The sequence below is a fragment of the Phodopus roborovskii genome, unplaced genomic scaffold, assembly GCF_943737965.1.
Source record: "Phodopus roborovskii unplaced genomic scaffold, PHOROB, whole genome shotgun sequence".
NCBI classification, from domain to species: domain Eukaryota; kingdom Metazoa; phylum Chordata; class Mammalia; order Rodentia; family Cricetidae; genus Phodopus; species Phodopus roborovskii.
In genome coordinates, this window is record NW_026126413.1 from 6702449 (window position 1) to 6720372 (window position 17924).

Here is a 17924-nt window from a genome sequence, read left to right on the forward strand (position 1 = left end):
TCTTAAAGGAAAGTAAGTGTTTTCCTATAAAATAAGTGAGATGAATAGCAGTAACAGAAAATGCCAGTCAGAATCCACAGTGGCTGAAACCAGGGTTAGATAACACATGATAGAAACCTTGTGAAGCTCGAGACAAACACTGGTGCAGATGGACCTGACAGCAACTTCCTCCTTTCCTGGGCTCAAGAGGAAAAGGGAGAAATGCTTTAGCAGTAATGCTCTATTTGACTTGGTCATATGTGACTGTGCCAAGTGCTCAAAAGTTATGTGCACTTACAGATACATTAAATATCCACTTAGTGAGATTGGGGTCAAAGGCAGGAATCCACACTTCTTAGTAAATCCCTTAGGCTATGCTTAACACCATACAAAGTTAGGGATCACTGTATACCTTCCCATCCAAAGATAACTATCCTGGATCTAAAAATAAGCTATCACCTCCTATCCCCTTGAGATGGGGTCTGGAGTCTTGGTTGTCCTGAAGGTCACTCTATAGACAAGCTCAAAAGAACTCAGAGATTCTCCTGCCTCTGCCTCTGAGTACTGGGATTAAAGATGTGTGCCACCATATATGGCTTTAAAAAACAAGCGATGTTGTATATAACCCCTCTAGAAACAGTGTTCCCTCTCTTGGGGCTTGCTTTTCTGTTTTTGTTTTGAGATGAGTTTTGATATGTAATCATAGCTGGCTTCAAAGCCATGATCTTTCTGCCTCCACCTCCTCAACATTGCCTGGGTATTGCAGAACTGAACAACCAAGTCTAGTTGAGTCTTCCTGTTTGACTAAATACCATGGAGTCCATCAGAAAACAAAACATTTTACACACTCTGTACATGTTATCTTATTTCAGCTGAACCCACTGCCAATCCTTTAACTATATAACTTACAGCATGTGCCACAGCTGTTTATTCTTTTAACATAGTGTTACTTATGCAATTTAAAAGCAGCAGAGGGCTTGGTGGCACACACCTTTAATTCCAGCACTCAGGGAGACAGAGGCAAGTGGGAAGAAGGGAGGCAAACACTAGCCTGATCTATATAGCCAGTGCCAGACCAGCTAAAGACGAAGAGAAGCAAGCAGACTTCGTATTAGAATGCATTAGAATGCATATGTGTAACCAAATACAGTCTTACTGCGCAGAGGACTCAAGATGATTATAGCTTGTATTTATAAATAAAGCTATAATGTTTATTATAGACAACACAGGAACAGTAGTATGACCGAATAGTTTTAAGTTACAAGCAGCTAAGAAAGGATCAAATATGCCTAATTTAATTTAATTTAGTTCAGTTAAAAAGGCTTTTCTGGTCAAGATAAAAATAAGAGTATCTCTTCACTTGGAATATCACACAGCATTTCTGTAGCCACTGCCTTTGAAAGGAGCTTTCTGAGGTTGGAGTACTCTTGGCACTCTGCAAGAGGCCCTGAAATGAGTGATGGATACCATGAGGCAAGAGAATCACAAAGCATTCCAGACCAGCCTGGATATTGGATACAGACAGATGCTACCTTAAAAGGCACATACAGTAAAGAAAATAACTGCAACAATGATATAAAAACAAACCAATAAAAATACAGAATGTGACTTCTAGAAACATACCCACCTGATTAGTCACAAGAGGAACTACTGTATAAAGGAAAAGGATTTGTATTTTGTGTGTGTATATACACGCATGCGCGCGCGCACACATACACACACGCACGCACGCACGCACAAAGCAAATCAAAATCCAGGTGGAAATAAGATAATGTTTTTGAGTTAAAACCTGGAGTTCACATTATCTATTATCCACACTGAAACTGATCAATATAATGAATAGGCCACAGACAGACAAGAAGACATGCTGAGCATCACACTTGGCCAGGAAAGTGTTTTGTTCTTTATTTTCTATTTTTAATTTTTGTATGTGTGTGTCTCTGAATCGGGTATGTATGTGGTACCCACAGAGACCAGAAAAGAGCATTGGATCCTCGTACAGGCAGTTGTGAACCCCTGTGCTAGGAACTCATTTCAGGGCCTTTTGCACAATGCCAAGAGTACTCCAGCCTCACTTAGGAAAACAGAATAAATATCAGGGTTAGGATTTTTGTATTTAGTGTCAAATCTGATGACCTCCAATAAAGCTAGGAGATGGTCTTGACATGATGGTGAGATTCCCAAAGGATCCCCATACTGCATCCACTGGATATTGGATAGCTGGCACAAGCTGCCAAAGACAGCAGGTCATTTTTACCTGCTAGTTTTCCCAGTCTGTGCAAGGTAAAGCTTCCTCTTCCTCCTCCGACTCTGGGGAGGCCTCTTTAATTCTTCTTAGCGCTTCATGGATGCTCCGAGTCAAAGGGTCTGTGTCAGGCAGGAGTGTGAAGGATTCTCTCAAAACCTCCTTCTGAACCTTCTTCAATTTCACCCCTTTCCTTATCTGCGCCAAGATGTTATTACTATCATCTTCATCAGGGAAAGGAGGCAGAGTCCGCTGTTCAACTTTTTTCAGATGAAAACTACCACGTTTCAAGGATGCTAACACCTCATCCATGGGTGAACTCACTTAGGAAAACAAAACAAACATCAGAGTTAGGATTATTGTATTTAGTGTCAAATCTGATGACCTCCAATAAAGCTTGGTCTTGATATGATAGGTGAGATTCCCAAAGGATCCCCATACTGCATCCACCACCAACACAAAGTAAGACAGTGATTGTTCCATTTAATTAGTTAATTTGTTTTCTGTGTGTATCCCTGGCTGTCCTGAAACGTGCTCTAAAGATCAGACTAGCCTTGAACTCATGGGAGATCCACCTGCCTCTGCCTCCTGAGTACTGGGATTAAAGGCATGTGCAGCCACCACCACCCTGCTTTTTTTTTTTTTTTTTTTTTTTTTAAATGTTTTTGGTTGTGAGCCTAGCCTTTAACAGCTAGAAGACACCTCAGGGGGTAACATCTTTGCTGTGCCCAAGATGAGGATCTGAGTTCAAATTCCCAACATCCATATAAAAACTAGACACAGTGGTGCATACCTATAATCCCAGTACTTGGCAGATGCATGGTGACAAGCAGAGCCTGAGGGGTTGAAGTGGGTTACTGGCTGAACTGGTGAGCTCCAGGTTCAGTGACAGACCTTATCTCAAAAAGTAAGACAGAGAGCAGTTGAAGAAACCTTATCTCAAAAAGTTAGACAGAGAGCAGTTGAAGAAAACACTCAAAATTGACTCGGGCTCAACATGAAAAACCAAGTGCGTATAAGCACACCCTGCACCACACTCACTGCATCACATAGCACTGCACTGCGTGCACACGCACACATGTGCATATGCATACACACACACACACACACACAATTTAATCTTGGTTCACTGTTGATGTGCTTTTTCGTTTAGTTATTTCACACAGGAGAGTCTATTCAAATTGTGGTATGAAATATTTTACAGAATATTCTCAGATTAATATGTAATATGCTCTCCATTATTTGCCCCATGCAAATTTAAAGTCCCTCAAAGGCAAGAAAAGATGTGTTATTTTTTAGAAATGACTTTATTGAAGCATACTGGAAATGTGATAAATGGTACATATAATCTCCTTTCCTTCTTTAGTGGCTTCAAACCCTTTCTTACATATGTCTTCATCATCATCATCGTCATTATCATCATCATCAATAGCATGAGCTCCACCACTAAGCTAGTCAGGGACACATTCAAGTTAATCATCAAAAGTACTACCTACCTAACATATAGGTCAAATGTCACTTGGATATTTTAACAATGTGCCTAACAGCTCAGGTAAGACGCTAAGAATTCTCTGCTGTGACCTTGGGTGCCATTTGTTGTCAAATCACATTCAAAAACTAACTTTAAGGCTTTGCAACCCAGAATTCAATGCAAAGGTCCTTCCCTGGGCTTCAGACAGGCCCTGTTCACTCACCTCTCCTCCTCTGTAACCCTTCAGCAGTCTTTCTCAGCTTCTTCCGGGCGCTGACCAGCTGGCTGCTATCAAAGAGCTGTGCTGATGGGGCGCTGGCTGACTTTGGGATCCTCTTCTCACTGCCCTCCTGTCTAAGCATCTCTTTCTCCAGGGTCTCTGAAGTGGTGGTGGCACCATTGTCCTTTGCAACAGGCAGGGGTGGTGGTGGGGGTGGAGGCAGTGGAGGGGGAGGGGGAGGTGTTGGAGGAAGAGGGGGCAGGGGTGGATCCACTGTAGCAGAGCATGGTTTGAGGTCATTACTAGTCAAAAGTGGAAGCGATGAAGGGGGAGGCGGTTCAGAGGTAACAGCATTGGGAGGTAATGAAGTGGCTTCAAGTTGTACTGACGAAGTGTCTTCAGGATGGACAAGGCTCCGGGGCTCTGCTGCCTCTGAAGACTGGAGCTGGCTTCTTTCTTCCCCAACCTCTGTCTTCTCCTCTCCTTGCAGAGCTCCTACTAGAGAGGCACACTGCTGATCACAGGGCACGGGACTTGCTGGACTTCTTCTTCTGGCATGAGCCGCTCTTAGTCTAGTTGATTTAAGGGTGACCTGCCCAGGGTACCTCTAAAACACCAGAGTTACTGTATGAGTATGTTATATTAAAATGATTGTCAACCAATGCTCAGTGATTCTGCCCTTTAACACAATGTTATTATTGGCTTTTTTTTTCCCCCCTGACTTTTTCCCCAAGGGATAGGCAAAAAGACAACCAGGAAAACTAGAATACCTGTGCCTAAACTTTCAATACCTTTCAAACAATTATCACCAACTGTTTTTGCCTGCTATCAGATAATAAACCTTGTTCCCTCTTACCCAACTAAGCCAAATGCTTAAAAACAGCATGTGCAGGGCATTGGGGTGCACTTGCCTTTAATTCCAGCACCCAAAAGACAGAGGCAGGTGGATAGCTATGAGTTTGAGACCAGCCTGGTCTACATACATTCCAGTCTAGACAATGTGTATGCATGTAATATCTCATAGGCAAACAAGAAAACCAGCCACATGACTTTAAATCTTCAATGGGAAAAAAAAAAAAAAAAACCAGTATATAAAACTCAAGACAAACACAGTATTACCTTTTATTTTCAAATTCTTATATTAAAAAAGTTGAAACCTTTAAAAAAAAAAAAAAAAAAAGGGGGGGGGTGTCAAGGCACTTTTTCAAATGCCTGATAATAATTTTATGATAGAAGGGGGACAAAGCAGTGAAGTTTTTTGTAGTATTGGCTTTTTTTTGTTTCGACAGAAGGCCGTCCATTGTTTGCACTACTAAAGCTGTACACCAGGGTCTAGAGAAAATTATTGTCAGACTCAGTCACAGCAAAGGGAGACGACCGAACTACTATGGCTGGACTACATTCTAACCAGAAATCGCCTAATAGGAGTGTATGATGGCTCTCTCTGAAAAGGAATGAAAACCAATCAATAGAGTGAGTTTCTATTACCTGCTTAAATGTTCGGAGTCTATCGAGGGTCCTTTGCCTCTCTTGGCTAACCCAGGCACTTTTTCTTTCCTCTTCATCATGTAATTTTTCTCTCTTCTGGTAAAACAAAAGAACACATTACACTGTGCACAATTTATCTTACTATTTTCAAGGGAGAAAGAAAAGATTTCCCCCAATATGTTAAATGATTTTTAGAGAATGATTCATTGGATAAAATCTTTTATGATGTAAAATACTCTACTCCCTGTAAGTTCACACTGGCCTGATAAAGTGAGATGAAATTGTTTCTAAGCTAAACACTGATATTTGTACATCCAAATGCACATACAGTTGCTTTACTTTCCACAGCCCAATGCACTGATCCCAACACTCAATGCTTTTCCAACTAGCCTCGTAAATAAATCTATAAAATGCTAAGCATTCTTTCAGAGTCTCTTGCTAAAAGTAGCAACAATTCATTCTGGAATCCACTTATTCCCTATAATGATCATGTATCACTTTATATATTATATACAATAAGGGTTTTCAACTAGTTGAGACAGACTCTGCTTGTCAAGAGGTTAAATCAAAACTTTATAAATTTAAATCCTTTTTTTGTTTTCCTCTGTGTAACCATCCGCTGGGATTAAAAGTGTGTGCCGCCACCACCAGAATTTAACATCTGATGTATGATCAAAATTTATAAATAGACATAAAATATAGAAAGGTCACACACCAGAAAGTCATGTAACTTGTTAAAATATCCAAACATAGTAAGAGTCTATTAAAGAACAACCAACTCCATGTTCTCTGTCATTTATTATTTTATATGTCAACTACATATCTTTTATCTCATGCTAGGTCAGGGCTTACTGAACCACAATACTTGGTTTTTGATACAAGGACTCACAATAGAGTTCAGGTTGGCCTTGAATTCACAGGCATGCATTATGATTAGCTAGAATGGGGGGCTTCTCCATAGAGGCGGGAAGGATCACAAGTTTAACCAACATGGGATCTGTTGGCAAGAAGGAACTTTGATAACAGACACTATCTTTAGAGAACAGTAGTTTTAACCCATGTATGAATAAAGTTTTTTTTGTTTGTTTGTTTGTTTTTCAAGACGACTTCTCTCTATTGCTTTTAAAGTCTGTCCTGAAACTAGCTCTGTAGACCAGGGTGGCCTCAAACTCAGAGATCCACCTGCCTCTGCCTCCCAAGTGCTGGGATTAAAGGCATGCGCCACCAATGCCAGGCTTGAATAAAGTTCCTAAATTGTGCAGGCAGGCAGCATGTATAGCAAGCTCCAAACAGCATCCAGTCTCTTAAGTGACATTCTTGGCAGAAGGATGAATAGCTGAAGTAGTGTTAACTATGTGATTGAAGGGCTGATGACTGATTGATACTGATTAGGGAATGACCTGTTTCCTAATGGGTAGAACTGCCAGATATACTTCGTGCCTCTTGGTAGTGGGGCAGATCCTTTGGATAAATATTAGTTCTATGGATTATGACATGGGACAAGGAATTATGAACAGCACACTTGGCATTAAATTAGCTGAGTCACTTATTACTAGATACAAAAGCCAGGACTCTCTTCCTAAGTCTCAGATGCAGACTCACTACATCATCTTCAAGATTTCCACACAGGAAAACAAACAGAAAACCTGCTTTAAGCTCCACAATAAAAGTAAATATAAAGTTAGCTGTGGTGATGCACACCTTTAATTCCAGCACTGGGAGGCAGAGACAGGTGAATCTCTGTGAGTTTGAGGCCAGCCTAGTCTACAGAGTGAGTTCCAGGACAGGCTCTAAATCAGAGAAACCCTGTCTTGAAAAACATATCTTCTGCCTAAGACTACACCCCACATACTTGGTTAGTTAGAGGTGAGACCCAAATCCACTTCCCCCTCCCGGTGCTGAGACCCTATCCAGCTTTAGCCTATGCATGTCTTGTGCATGCTGCCAGACCTTGTGAATTACTAATGCACCTATCCTGCTATATATATCTGGAATACAATCATCCAGAACCTCTGGCTCCTAGAATCGTGCCATCTCCTCTTCCATACAGTCTGCTGACCTTCGAGGAGGGCTTTGAGGAAGACGGCCATGTAGGACTGAGTGTTCCAAAGGCCCACACCCTGTCCAGCTGAGGAGGGTTGATCAAGGCACTAACTGTGGCCCAGCCATGAGCTTTTAACATTTTCAGGCAGTTTTACTGGACTATCATGCCTGGAGTCATATCTCCTGTCTTAGTTTCTAGAATGCTGCTAAGATTACAGGTATATGCCACCAGGCACTGCTCAAGCATTTTTTTTTTCTGTCTTGGATTTAAAACAGTTTTATGTAGACCATGATGGCCTCAATTTTTCAGTAATCTTCCTGCCTTTGTCTGCCAAGTTCTAGAACCATAGTTGTGCACCACCATATACAACGGTGGGTGATATTTTTAATGGGGAAAGGTAACTTTTTTTTTTTTCTGACCACAATTTTCTTGTTTACCATTTGTTGGGGTGGCACTGGTCAGCAAGTACACTTGGTGCTTTCTTTAGTTCATTTTCTGAGTTAATATTAAGCTACCTTAGATATTTAATTGCATGGTTTCTATGAAAAACTATTTAAACTATTAGGATGTTATATTTTAAATAACCTATCACCTAAGAAATTCCAATAAAGATAACTTCAGCTTCCAAACAGGCTTTGAGAGACAATAATCACTTGTAATCTAAGGCTCTGGGCCCTCACATCTGATGCTTATAAGCCAGATGGAGCTATGTGCATCTAAGAGCAGCTCTAAATAAGGTCCAACACAAAGGATGTAAACATAACAGCATTATGAAATAGAGGGAGTTGATGGTTGAGTTTGATTTTTTTTTTAAAGACAATTCAAAACCGACATGCCTGAAACCAACTCTCATTTCCCCTGAGCTATTTCCACATGAAATCCTACCAAGACCAAACAACCCAAAAAGTTAACAGCAAACCTGAGCAAGGATCTGAACGAGGACTTTACTAAAGAAAATATACATGTGGCAGGTGAGCATATAAAAACCATGCTCAGCACCTTGTCTTTTAGGAATATGAACTAAACCATTAAGATACCAGTAATCATTAAAACAGTTACATTCTGACAAGAGCCAAAGCCGGAGAGGGTATGACAACATAGAGCTCTCATTTATTGCTGAGTAAGTGCAACTGGCACATTTCATCTTACCCTGCCTTACTAAGTGAAATACATCAACCTGAATATGCTACACTCTGTACATTACACACACACAGGGCAGTGAAAGGAACCTGTTTGATTCTGTCAGATTCATGTCTGTAAGACCTTACTGCACCAGGAAAGAACTCCAACATAATCAACAGGCTTAGACAGAAATGACGTGTCAACACTGACTTGCTGCTAACACATGTACAACTTTGGTGGTAACAGAAAGCTAAAGGTGAAGCTAAGAGTGGCACATGGGAACTAGATCTCTCATTTCCTAAACTAGATCTCTCATTTATTCATTCAAACATTTATTCCAGCACTTGGGAGGCAGAGACAGGCAGATCTCAATGAGTTTGAGGGCAGCTTAGTCTACAAGGTTCCAGGGCACCTAGGAGTCAAGATGTAGGCCGTGAGAGACATAAGTCCAGACTCTCTCTGAAAATAAAAAGCTGTGGATTCCTTCCAGACTACCATGGTTTGATCAAACAAGACCCCCTAAAACAGTGTTCCAGGTGATCCAACATTCAAAACAGCTGGGACAGAAAGCAGCCTTACAGACTACAGCCAGGATTTCTGTGTCTTCTTAGGATTCCCATGGTATTACAGCGTACCCTACCAGCAGGAAGCAGTTTGGAAAGAACAATGCCAAAATTCCCAAATACTGTTTATACATGTTTGTTTTCATTTAAGTGGGGTTGGTTAATGATCACAATGATCTTTTTTTAAAGGTAAAAGGGGATTATGGTATAGAAATGAATACTTTGCATTGGAATGGATTTTCATTTATTGGTAACAAATTTAAGGTCAATTTTGTGATAAGTATATTTCTCCTCTTGTTTAAGTATTGTGTTTATATACCTCATTTTAAAATGTAATGTATAATTATGTACAAATTATAGTTACCTATAATAGTCAAAATGTATAGCTAAGTTTGTTAGGTTTTTATAGCTATATAGAGATATATTTCAAGTGAATAGGCATTCTTCAAACCTTTCAGAGACCTACAAAATATGGCATTTAAAATGGTTTAGGGTTTTTCTTGATAGTGAGACACAATTGCTCCTGGCAACACCACCTGCATCAAAAAGGAAGATGGACATCCAAGAAACTCGTTATGGCGTTTACTCCCAATATGGCAAAACTAGCCATTTGGGCAAGATACTGCTCTTGTCTGGACTGTTTGACTTTGTGCTCTATAAACTAGACATGCAGGGCCCACAGAAAAGTGACTGCTGAAACAAGATGGACATTGTTACAGAGTTCCTGATTCATGGAAGAGTCTGCCAGACAGTCTACAGGACACAGAGAAAAGTGACTGGCAGACAGTTTAAAGTTTCCTATAGGCTGAAGATGAAACATTACAGAAGAACTTCAGGTGACTGACCAAGCAGCAAGATGTCTCTCTCTCATCTAGAGTTTATATACTATCCTCCTGTGGTTTTTGATGGAGTTGAAGATAGATAGTTATGGTTATAATAAGTTTTCCTTAGTTAGGATTAAAGATAAGTTACATATAAGACTTTAGACCCATAAAGATAGGATATATGATAAAATATTTTCTTTAATTCCTGATAATGTTATTGGGCTAATTATTGTTAACTGTTTTGTTATATATTTTACTACATGTCAAAGTTAAACCCCTTCTTTTTATTTTGGAGAGAAAAGTTGATAGGAGATAATTCTGTTTCTCTTATTGGTTAATGAATAAAGTACTGTTAGCCAACAGGAAAACAGATGGGTGGAACTAGGAGACAAAGAGGATTCTGGGAGATGTAGTAGAGGGGAGTCAAGATATAGGCCATGAGAGGAATAAGAGGTCTGGACACTCTCTCTGGAAAGACCAGTTGGAAACACTTTGATAGAAATGAGTTAATAGCTAAGACAGAGCTCTAGCCATTGACCAACAGCTTTATAACAAAAACAAACATTCATTCATTCATTCAATCATTCAAATATACACATTCACAGTCACTAACATGCAGTGACACAATTCTCATACTGTGGGCTTTGTGCGCCTTCCAGACACATGTAAGATTTCTGTTCCAAGAGTCCTGACTTACTAATTGTGCTGTGTGATGGGCTTTATACTCATCTTCACTCTGAAAACGCTGCTGGAACTTTTCGTTATGTTTTGCAATACAAATTTCCTAGGGGGGAAAAATGTTTTAATTAAAGTGAGATTTAGACTGAGGCAAAGTTTATCTATTCGTTTTACTCAGACGCACAGAGTGATGAGGACTAGCTCACTAAACCCACTAAAACCCATCTCTACATGTCTGGAGGTTCAGAAGTGGCCACTAAGATCAGTCTAACCTAATGGCAGTGCCTCAGTACTCTCTTAACACCCCCAACCTCACTAAATAAGATTTAGAATACTGACATCACCAATCAGAATATTTTAGCATTGCAGAGTCACCCTCAGAACAGCTGGACAACCAATACTGGCTGTTAGGATGTATGTTGGAGGTCAATTATAAGAGAAACACAATTGTTTAATGAAAGAAACTAAGAATAGATCATGGCAACTTAGTTTTACAAACGGAGGCAATGATGATAAATCATCACAACTTCAACGAAAACAAGTTTTTCGTACCTTTTTATTTCTGAGGTAGGCTTTCTTGGCTGAGACACGCCCCCTTCTTGCTTCCAGCTGCCGTGCCTTCTGCTGCAGTTTCTGGAGCTCCTCCCTCTGTGCATGCACAGATGCCACCATCTCTTCCTTCTCCAGCATGGCTTCCATGCTTTCGTAAGTGTCATAGTATACCACTTCATCTCTCTTTTCTGTCACAAAGTTGTGGTTAGGAACAAGCTTTTTTATTAACCAGTGATTAAAAGGAGAGGAAATAGACCTCAGACTAAATTATACAACATTTTTAAGTGTCTGGTACACAGTAAGTGTTCAGTAAATAAAGACCTAATTCTTCTTTTGCAAAACTACAAAAATTCTGATTCTAGGGGAAGCATCCTTTAACAAAGTAGGTATGCTACAAAAATACTCAAAACCAACAAGCAGCCTGAATGGTTGAATCCACAAAAATCATTCCAGTTCAAGGACTACTTTTTAAAGTCTTAAGTCTTGGGACCCATGCATTCTTTTTCCATGTCCTCTAACTTTTGTGGAATCTGTGGGTAAATGCACACAATACCTGATATGAGTCTTTTGATGCTCTCCAGTTGTGCAGTCAATAGTAACTCTTCACACTTCAGGATTTCAAACTGTACTTCATACAACTGAAGCTGCAGATCATAATAATCAGCCTCTAGCTGATCCAACTGAGCTATAGCTTCTGTACCGCCCTGTAAACTTTGCATCTGCAGGAAAATAATAACACTACTATTAACTGGTAGAGACAAGGAAAAAAAACTCAACTGGATATTAATACTAATCCAATATGGTAAGTTCCTAAAGCAACTTATTTAAGAAAGTAGTACCAAGCAATGGGGGCACGTGCCTTTAATCCCAGGTGAGCTACACAGAGAAACCCTGAAGAAAAACACAAAACACTCAGCTCTGAAAGTCTGAACCTCTGTAACATCACTATGTATGTTCACTTCGACTATCATAAGCACATTGGGGAGGCAGCTGTAATTTTAGAAAATACACACAGAACCAAGGAAGAAAGAGAAAAATCATCTAAACATAGGAAAAACTAAACCAAAACTTCCCAAAGTTTTAACTTATCACAAAGCAAAACTTTAAATGTTTTACTAACATAGCTCTTTCTTATTTAGAGTAACAATGTATTATTATTCTGACACAAATCCCAATGGCGTCTCTTCTCAGTTCAAAAGCAGACGCTAAGTTATAGATCTCCCTTTCACAATAAACATACAAAATGTAAAGTGGGAAAAGCAATTACTATACACATCTGCGCCCCCCCTCCCCCCCGTTTCTGTTGCAGCAAAGCTTCCTGGATTGGCTGGCTGGACAGGAAGGTGAGTATATGTTAAGTAGATCAGGCGAGAGAATGACTTTAAATATGAAAAGTCCTTACAGTCTATGGATGATAGTCACTGTTCTTTTTGGTAATGAAGTCTGTATCTTTAACAAAAATGAAACTGGGACCCTAGATTGGGCCTAAGTGGGAAACCTGAAATTTCTGGAATCAGTTTCTGAAGTGGCCTGGCTGGCTGGCCCTGAAGAGGTTTCCTCTTCATCTTATTTGATGTAATCAACGACAGAGAAAGGATTCAGAAATTGTGTCCCAACACTACTCCCTCCAGCAGATGCAGCTTTCTCAGGAGCTTCCCATGTCAGGCTGTAAGCACTCTTCTATTCTAAGAGCATTTCTTCCAGAGTATCTACGACTCTTATGGCTCCTGTGAGGTTCTCTTTCCTTGCCCCACAAAGACCCTTGCACAGACATCAATGTGCCCTGAAGATCCTGGTAGTACAGAAGTGGCCCCAGGCTTCAAGTGACTTTGCAGAAGCAACTACCAAAGGCAAAGAATGGAAGAACAGAAAGGAATTGGGGGGGGGGGGGTGAGACAGGATTTCTCTGTGGCTTTGGAGGCTACCCTGGAACTAACTCTCGTAGACCAGGTTTGTCTTGAACTCAGAGAGTGGCCTGCCTCTGCCTCCCAAGTGCTGGGATTAAAGGCATGTGTCACCACTGCCCGGCCAGAAAGGAATTTTTAAAGCCTCACTCATATGAGGCTGACATCATTTGGGTCTCCAGTGCATAAGGGAGGTATCTAGAAAAGCCTATGGCAGTAAGGGGGAGGGGGTCGCTCTGCCTCATATCACTGTTGAATTGAATGATCCCTTTTGTCTTGATGTTAATGGACACATGATGTTTTGAACAAGATTTTAGATTGGCTGAGGAACACTTAAACAGATGTTCAATATCCTTAGCCATCAGAGAAATGCAAACCAAAATGACTCTGAGATTCAATCTTACACCTGTCAGAATGGCTAAGGCCAAAAATACAACTGACAGCTCATAATGGAGAGGATGTGCAGTAAAGGGAATACTCCTCCATGGCTAGTAGGAATGAAAACTTTACAGCCACTCTGGGAATTAATATGGTGGTTTCTCAGGACTCTGGGAATCAATCTACCTCAAGACCCAGCAATACAACTCTTGGGAGTATACCCAAAGGATGCTCAATCATACCACAAGGACACTTGCTTAACTATGCTCATAGCAGCTTTATCTGTAATAGCCAGAATATGGAAACAACCTAATACACACAGCTGAGGAATGGGTAAAGAAAATGTGGTACATATATACAATGGCTTAACTCCATTCTCAGAAGTCTGACACTTTCTTCAGAATTGAACAGATATTTAGCATGCTCATGATACACAGTCAAACATGCAGGCTAAATATTTATATGTATAGAAATAAATTAACGGGGAAAATTATATATATCCTACTCTTTCTTAGGTAGCTGCAAAAAATTTATACAGCAAAAAATTTTAGAAAGTTAGCAAAAAACTAAAGTAAGCCAGGCATGGTGGTAGCAGAGGCAGGCAGATGAGTTCAAGTTTAAAAAAAAAGTTAAGGTGACATAAATCAAAACATAGTGGAAGAATAGTGAAGTATGGCTTCACATTTTGTATGTTTATTGTGGAAACACCTAGCATCTGCTTTTAAACTGAGAAGAAAATTGAAATGTGGGTGGGGGAGCTGGAAAGATGGCTTAGTGGTCAAGAGCAGTATGATGACCAAGGCTGGATTCCCTGCATGGTGGCTCACAACTGTCTGTAACTACAAGAGCTGACTCTCACATGCAGGCAAAAACAGCAATACACATAAAAAAATTTTTTAAATGATTTGTGTCAGGATAATAATAATACATTATTACCCTAAATATAAGCAAGCTATGGTATAAACTTTAAAAGTTTGCTTTGTGGTAAGTTATGTTAAAACTTTTCGGCACAGTTTTATGTATTACAGGCAGCTTTATGTAGTCCTGTCACGTCTGTATTAACATCATGATTCAAAAAACAGTTTAATAACTTGATCACACAACCATATGGACAAATAAAAATTTTAATATGAAAGAAAAAAAACCCACTTTTCAGTGATTTACTACTAGTTCAGCTTTTTAGGCAGTCTGTTTTCTGGATGTTTAGGAGGTGCCCTTTCTCCTTCCTTAGTTCTATGTATATTTTCTGAAAGTATAGATACTTTTAAAAAGGCTCAGTGGTAGAATACTTGTCTCGCTTGATCCCCAGGACTAAAGAAGGGAACTCAATCTTCCTTCTACTGCTTGGCTATACCCAAATCTAAGCTCCTTGGGGTTGGAGCTTTCTGACAAGGCCCATAAGACTCCCACATCACCATTCAATAGCATCCTCTGGTGGTCACTGAAAAGGTGAGTAAACAGCTTAAGCACAGGAATTGTATCTTTCTTCTCTTTGTAGTCCCTTTCATAGTACTTATATAAAAATGCCTTTCAGAATTAGTGTTAGTTAATGCTGTGTTCTCCTATGCCAGGCATTAGGCTAAATGTTTCACATATACCAACTCATAGATCATGACACCCAGAGACTAGACATTACCATTTTATAGAACAGTAAGAAGCAGGCAACTACTAGCTGCAAGTGTTTTGGGTTTTTTTGTTTGTTTTTAAGTAATAATGTGATTTATTTCATTGCAAGATGTTCTGATGGGCAATAAATTAAGATCTTAAGTAGGAGCATACAATAATGTTCAATATTCCATGTATTAAAGTAAAACTGAAATAGGGAAATATAAGCTTAATTATAATTTGCCTGCATGCTTTTTTAGGAAAAATCCAAAAGAAACAATGAATTGACCTCAGAACTGGCATACAATATTCAGCTCAACATGCTAGCAGTTTGCTGCTTGCTGTCACAGAAATGGCTCAGGAAATCAGAAGCAGCAGTGGTTTAAATTCTCTGTGGTCAATGAGAAAACACTAATAAGTCAGCTTTATACAAAGGCAGGGTCCTTCTGGGAGCTTTCTTATTCATCTTCTGCTAACCAGTAGATTAAAGTTCATTGGCCACTGAGCCGAAACTGCCTTCCATGACTGGTTTCACAATGGTACATTAACTTTAGTATCTTCTTCCCTTAATAACTATAAAGAAAACCTAATCACAAATTAAAGTCAAGTCAAAAGAAACAGTGTTTAATCTTTGCCTTAGTCAGTGTTCTATTGCTGTGAAGAGACACCATGACCACAGCAACTCTTATAACAGAAAACATTTATCTGGAGCTAGCTTATAAATTTCAAAGGTTTAGTCCATCCATCACTCCATCATGGCAGGGAGCACGACAACATACAGGTAGACAAGGGGAAGGAACTTTAAATTCTACATCTGGATTAACAGAGAGCAGAAGAGAGAGCCACTGGGCCTGGCTTAGGCTTCTGAAACCTCAAAGCTACCCACAATGGCTCATCCAACAAGGCCTCTCTCTGCCTAATCCTTCTCAAGTAGCACCATGCCTTGATGACTAAGCATTCAAATAAGAGCCTATAGGGCCATTCTTATTCAAACCATCACAATCTTAAATGTGAAAATTCAAATGCTAAATACAGCACTGTTTAAGAGATTAGTGATAACTAAATGTCAATTTGGAAATTTTATTTCAAGTTCATCATTAATCTAGTGAAAAGTACTCCTAATTCTATCAATTCATAATTTTAATTTTATGATTAAACATCAAGAAGTTTGTCTTTAAAATAACTACTACTATTTTTCTCAAACAACACAAATGTTTTAGAACTGGATCATATGGTCCTTTCTCTTGTCTCATCCCAATTTAAAATGCAATACTGGCCTTTAAAAAAAAAATATGTATACAGCATTCTGGCATGTCATGTCAGAAGAGGGGACCAAATCTCATTATAGATGGTTTGTGAGCCACCACATGGTAACTGGGAATTTAACTCAGGACCTCCGGAAGATCACCCAGTGCTCTTAACCTCTGAGTCATCTCCCCAGCCCTGAAGTACTGACATTTTTAAGAATAAAACTTAGCATTTGTTTGGGATGGGTTTAATATTTTACATGTGTTCTATTTCTCATGAGTAATGCAGACACCTAAAATTAAGGCTATTAAAACTGACACAGTACATCATCACAGTTAAATATATATAAAACACAATACTTATATATACAACAAGCATAAACCTGGCAAGAATGACTTAACTGGCAATTTAAAAAAAAAATCCTTTGAAGAATTAAGACACATAATGCAAGACTTTTAACCCCAGATGTGGCCTATAAAATGACCACAGATTCAAACTCTAGAGCTCTGGTAAACCTCTCCCTTCCTTTGCCTCTGGAGGCCTATTTAACAGAAGCTGTACTACTGTCCAATGTTAGGAGTCAAGGGTCTTGCCTGGGCACCCTGTATTGCCAGAGCAGGCCAGTGTCAGACAGATCATGTCTGATAATGTCTACTTCACAGGCAATAAAAAGGCTGGGATTTGAAAAGAAACCCAGATAGCCAATAACAAGAATTAGCAAGCTCATTAAAGAAAAACTGCAGTAGAAATGCCTCAGGGGAACATGGAATGGTGGTGAAACCCTTCAGAGACGAACAGCTCTACCTTCTAACAACACACACACACACACACACACACACACACACACACACTTACACACACTCTCTCTCTCTCACTCACACAAAGAGCGTACACCTATGAGGCATCAGTTTATCTCATGTGCTGTTTTTCAAAGTAGCAGAAAAATATTAATAGTGTCAGTAAGCACAGAATGTTGACATCCACTGGCAATCCCAACACACAGAAACAGTAAAGGGCAGCCTAGATTATATAATAATGCAACATTTTGTTATACTCAAACCAAAAACAGATATAATCTTTAAACTTTCATGCATATGGGTGTTTTTGCCTGCATGTATATCTATGTGCTCAAGGAAAAATGGAAGGTGCTGGGCTGTCTAGAAATGGAGTTACAGGGGGCTGTTAGCCACCTTTTTGGCTGTCTGTCCTCTTAAACACTGATCCACCTCTTTGTCCAGCCCTGCAAAAGCAACATGTTCTACATAAAAAGAGGGGTCCCAGCACCCACATGGTAGACAACCATCCCTAACACCAGTTCCAGGGAATCAGATGTCTTCTGACCTCCAGGGGTAACAAGCGTCTATATGGTATACATACATTCGTACAGGCAAAACATTCATATACATAAAATTTAATTTCACAGAGTTTCTCTGTGTAACTGTGCTGGCTGTCCGAGAACTCATTCTGTAGATCACAGTAGCCTGGAACTCAGAGATCTGGCTAGTTCTGCCTCCCAAGTGCTGAAATTAACGGTGTACATCACCACCACCCTGATGGCAAGTTCAAAAAGTTTTCAGTCTGTACTATTAAAAGTAGGCATGAG

The 17924-nt window shown here is 39.7% G+C and overlaps 1 protein-coding gene across 1 annotated transcript in view; it reads right to left on the reverse strand.

Moving 5' to 3' along the window:
* Positions 1-2237: 2237 nt before the first annotated feature.
* Positions 2238-17924, reverse strand: part of Jmy (junction mediating and regulatory protein, p53 cofactor) — a 49735-nt gene continuing 34048 nt past the window's right edge. The window contains exons 5-10 of the mRNA XM_051182979.1: positions 11740-11905; positions 11187-11374; positions 10654-10740; positions 5404-5499; positions 3919-4522; positions 2238-2547 (exon numbers count right to left, since the gene is read on the reverse strand). Of these exons, the coding sequence (XP_051038936.1) occupies positions 2240-2547; positions 3919-4522; positions 5404-5499; positions 10654-10740; positions 11187-11374; positions 11740-11905 (1449 nt within the window). The 3' untranslated portion in view covers positions 2238-2239. The remainder of the gene's footprint in view (positions 2548-3918; positions 4523-5403; positions 5500-10653; positions 10741-11186; positions 11375-11739; positions 11906-17924) is intronic.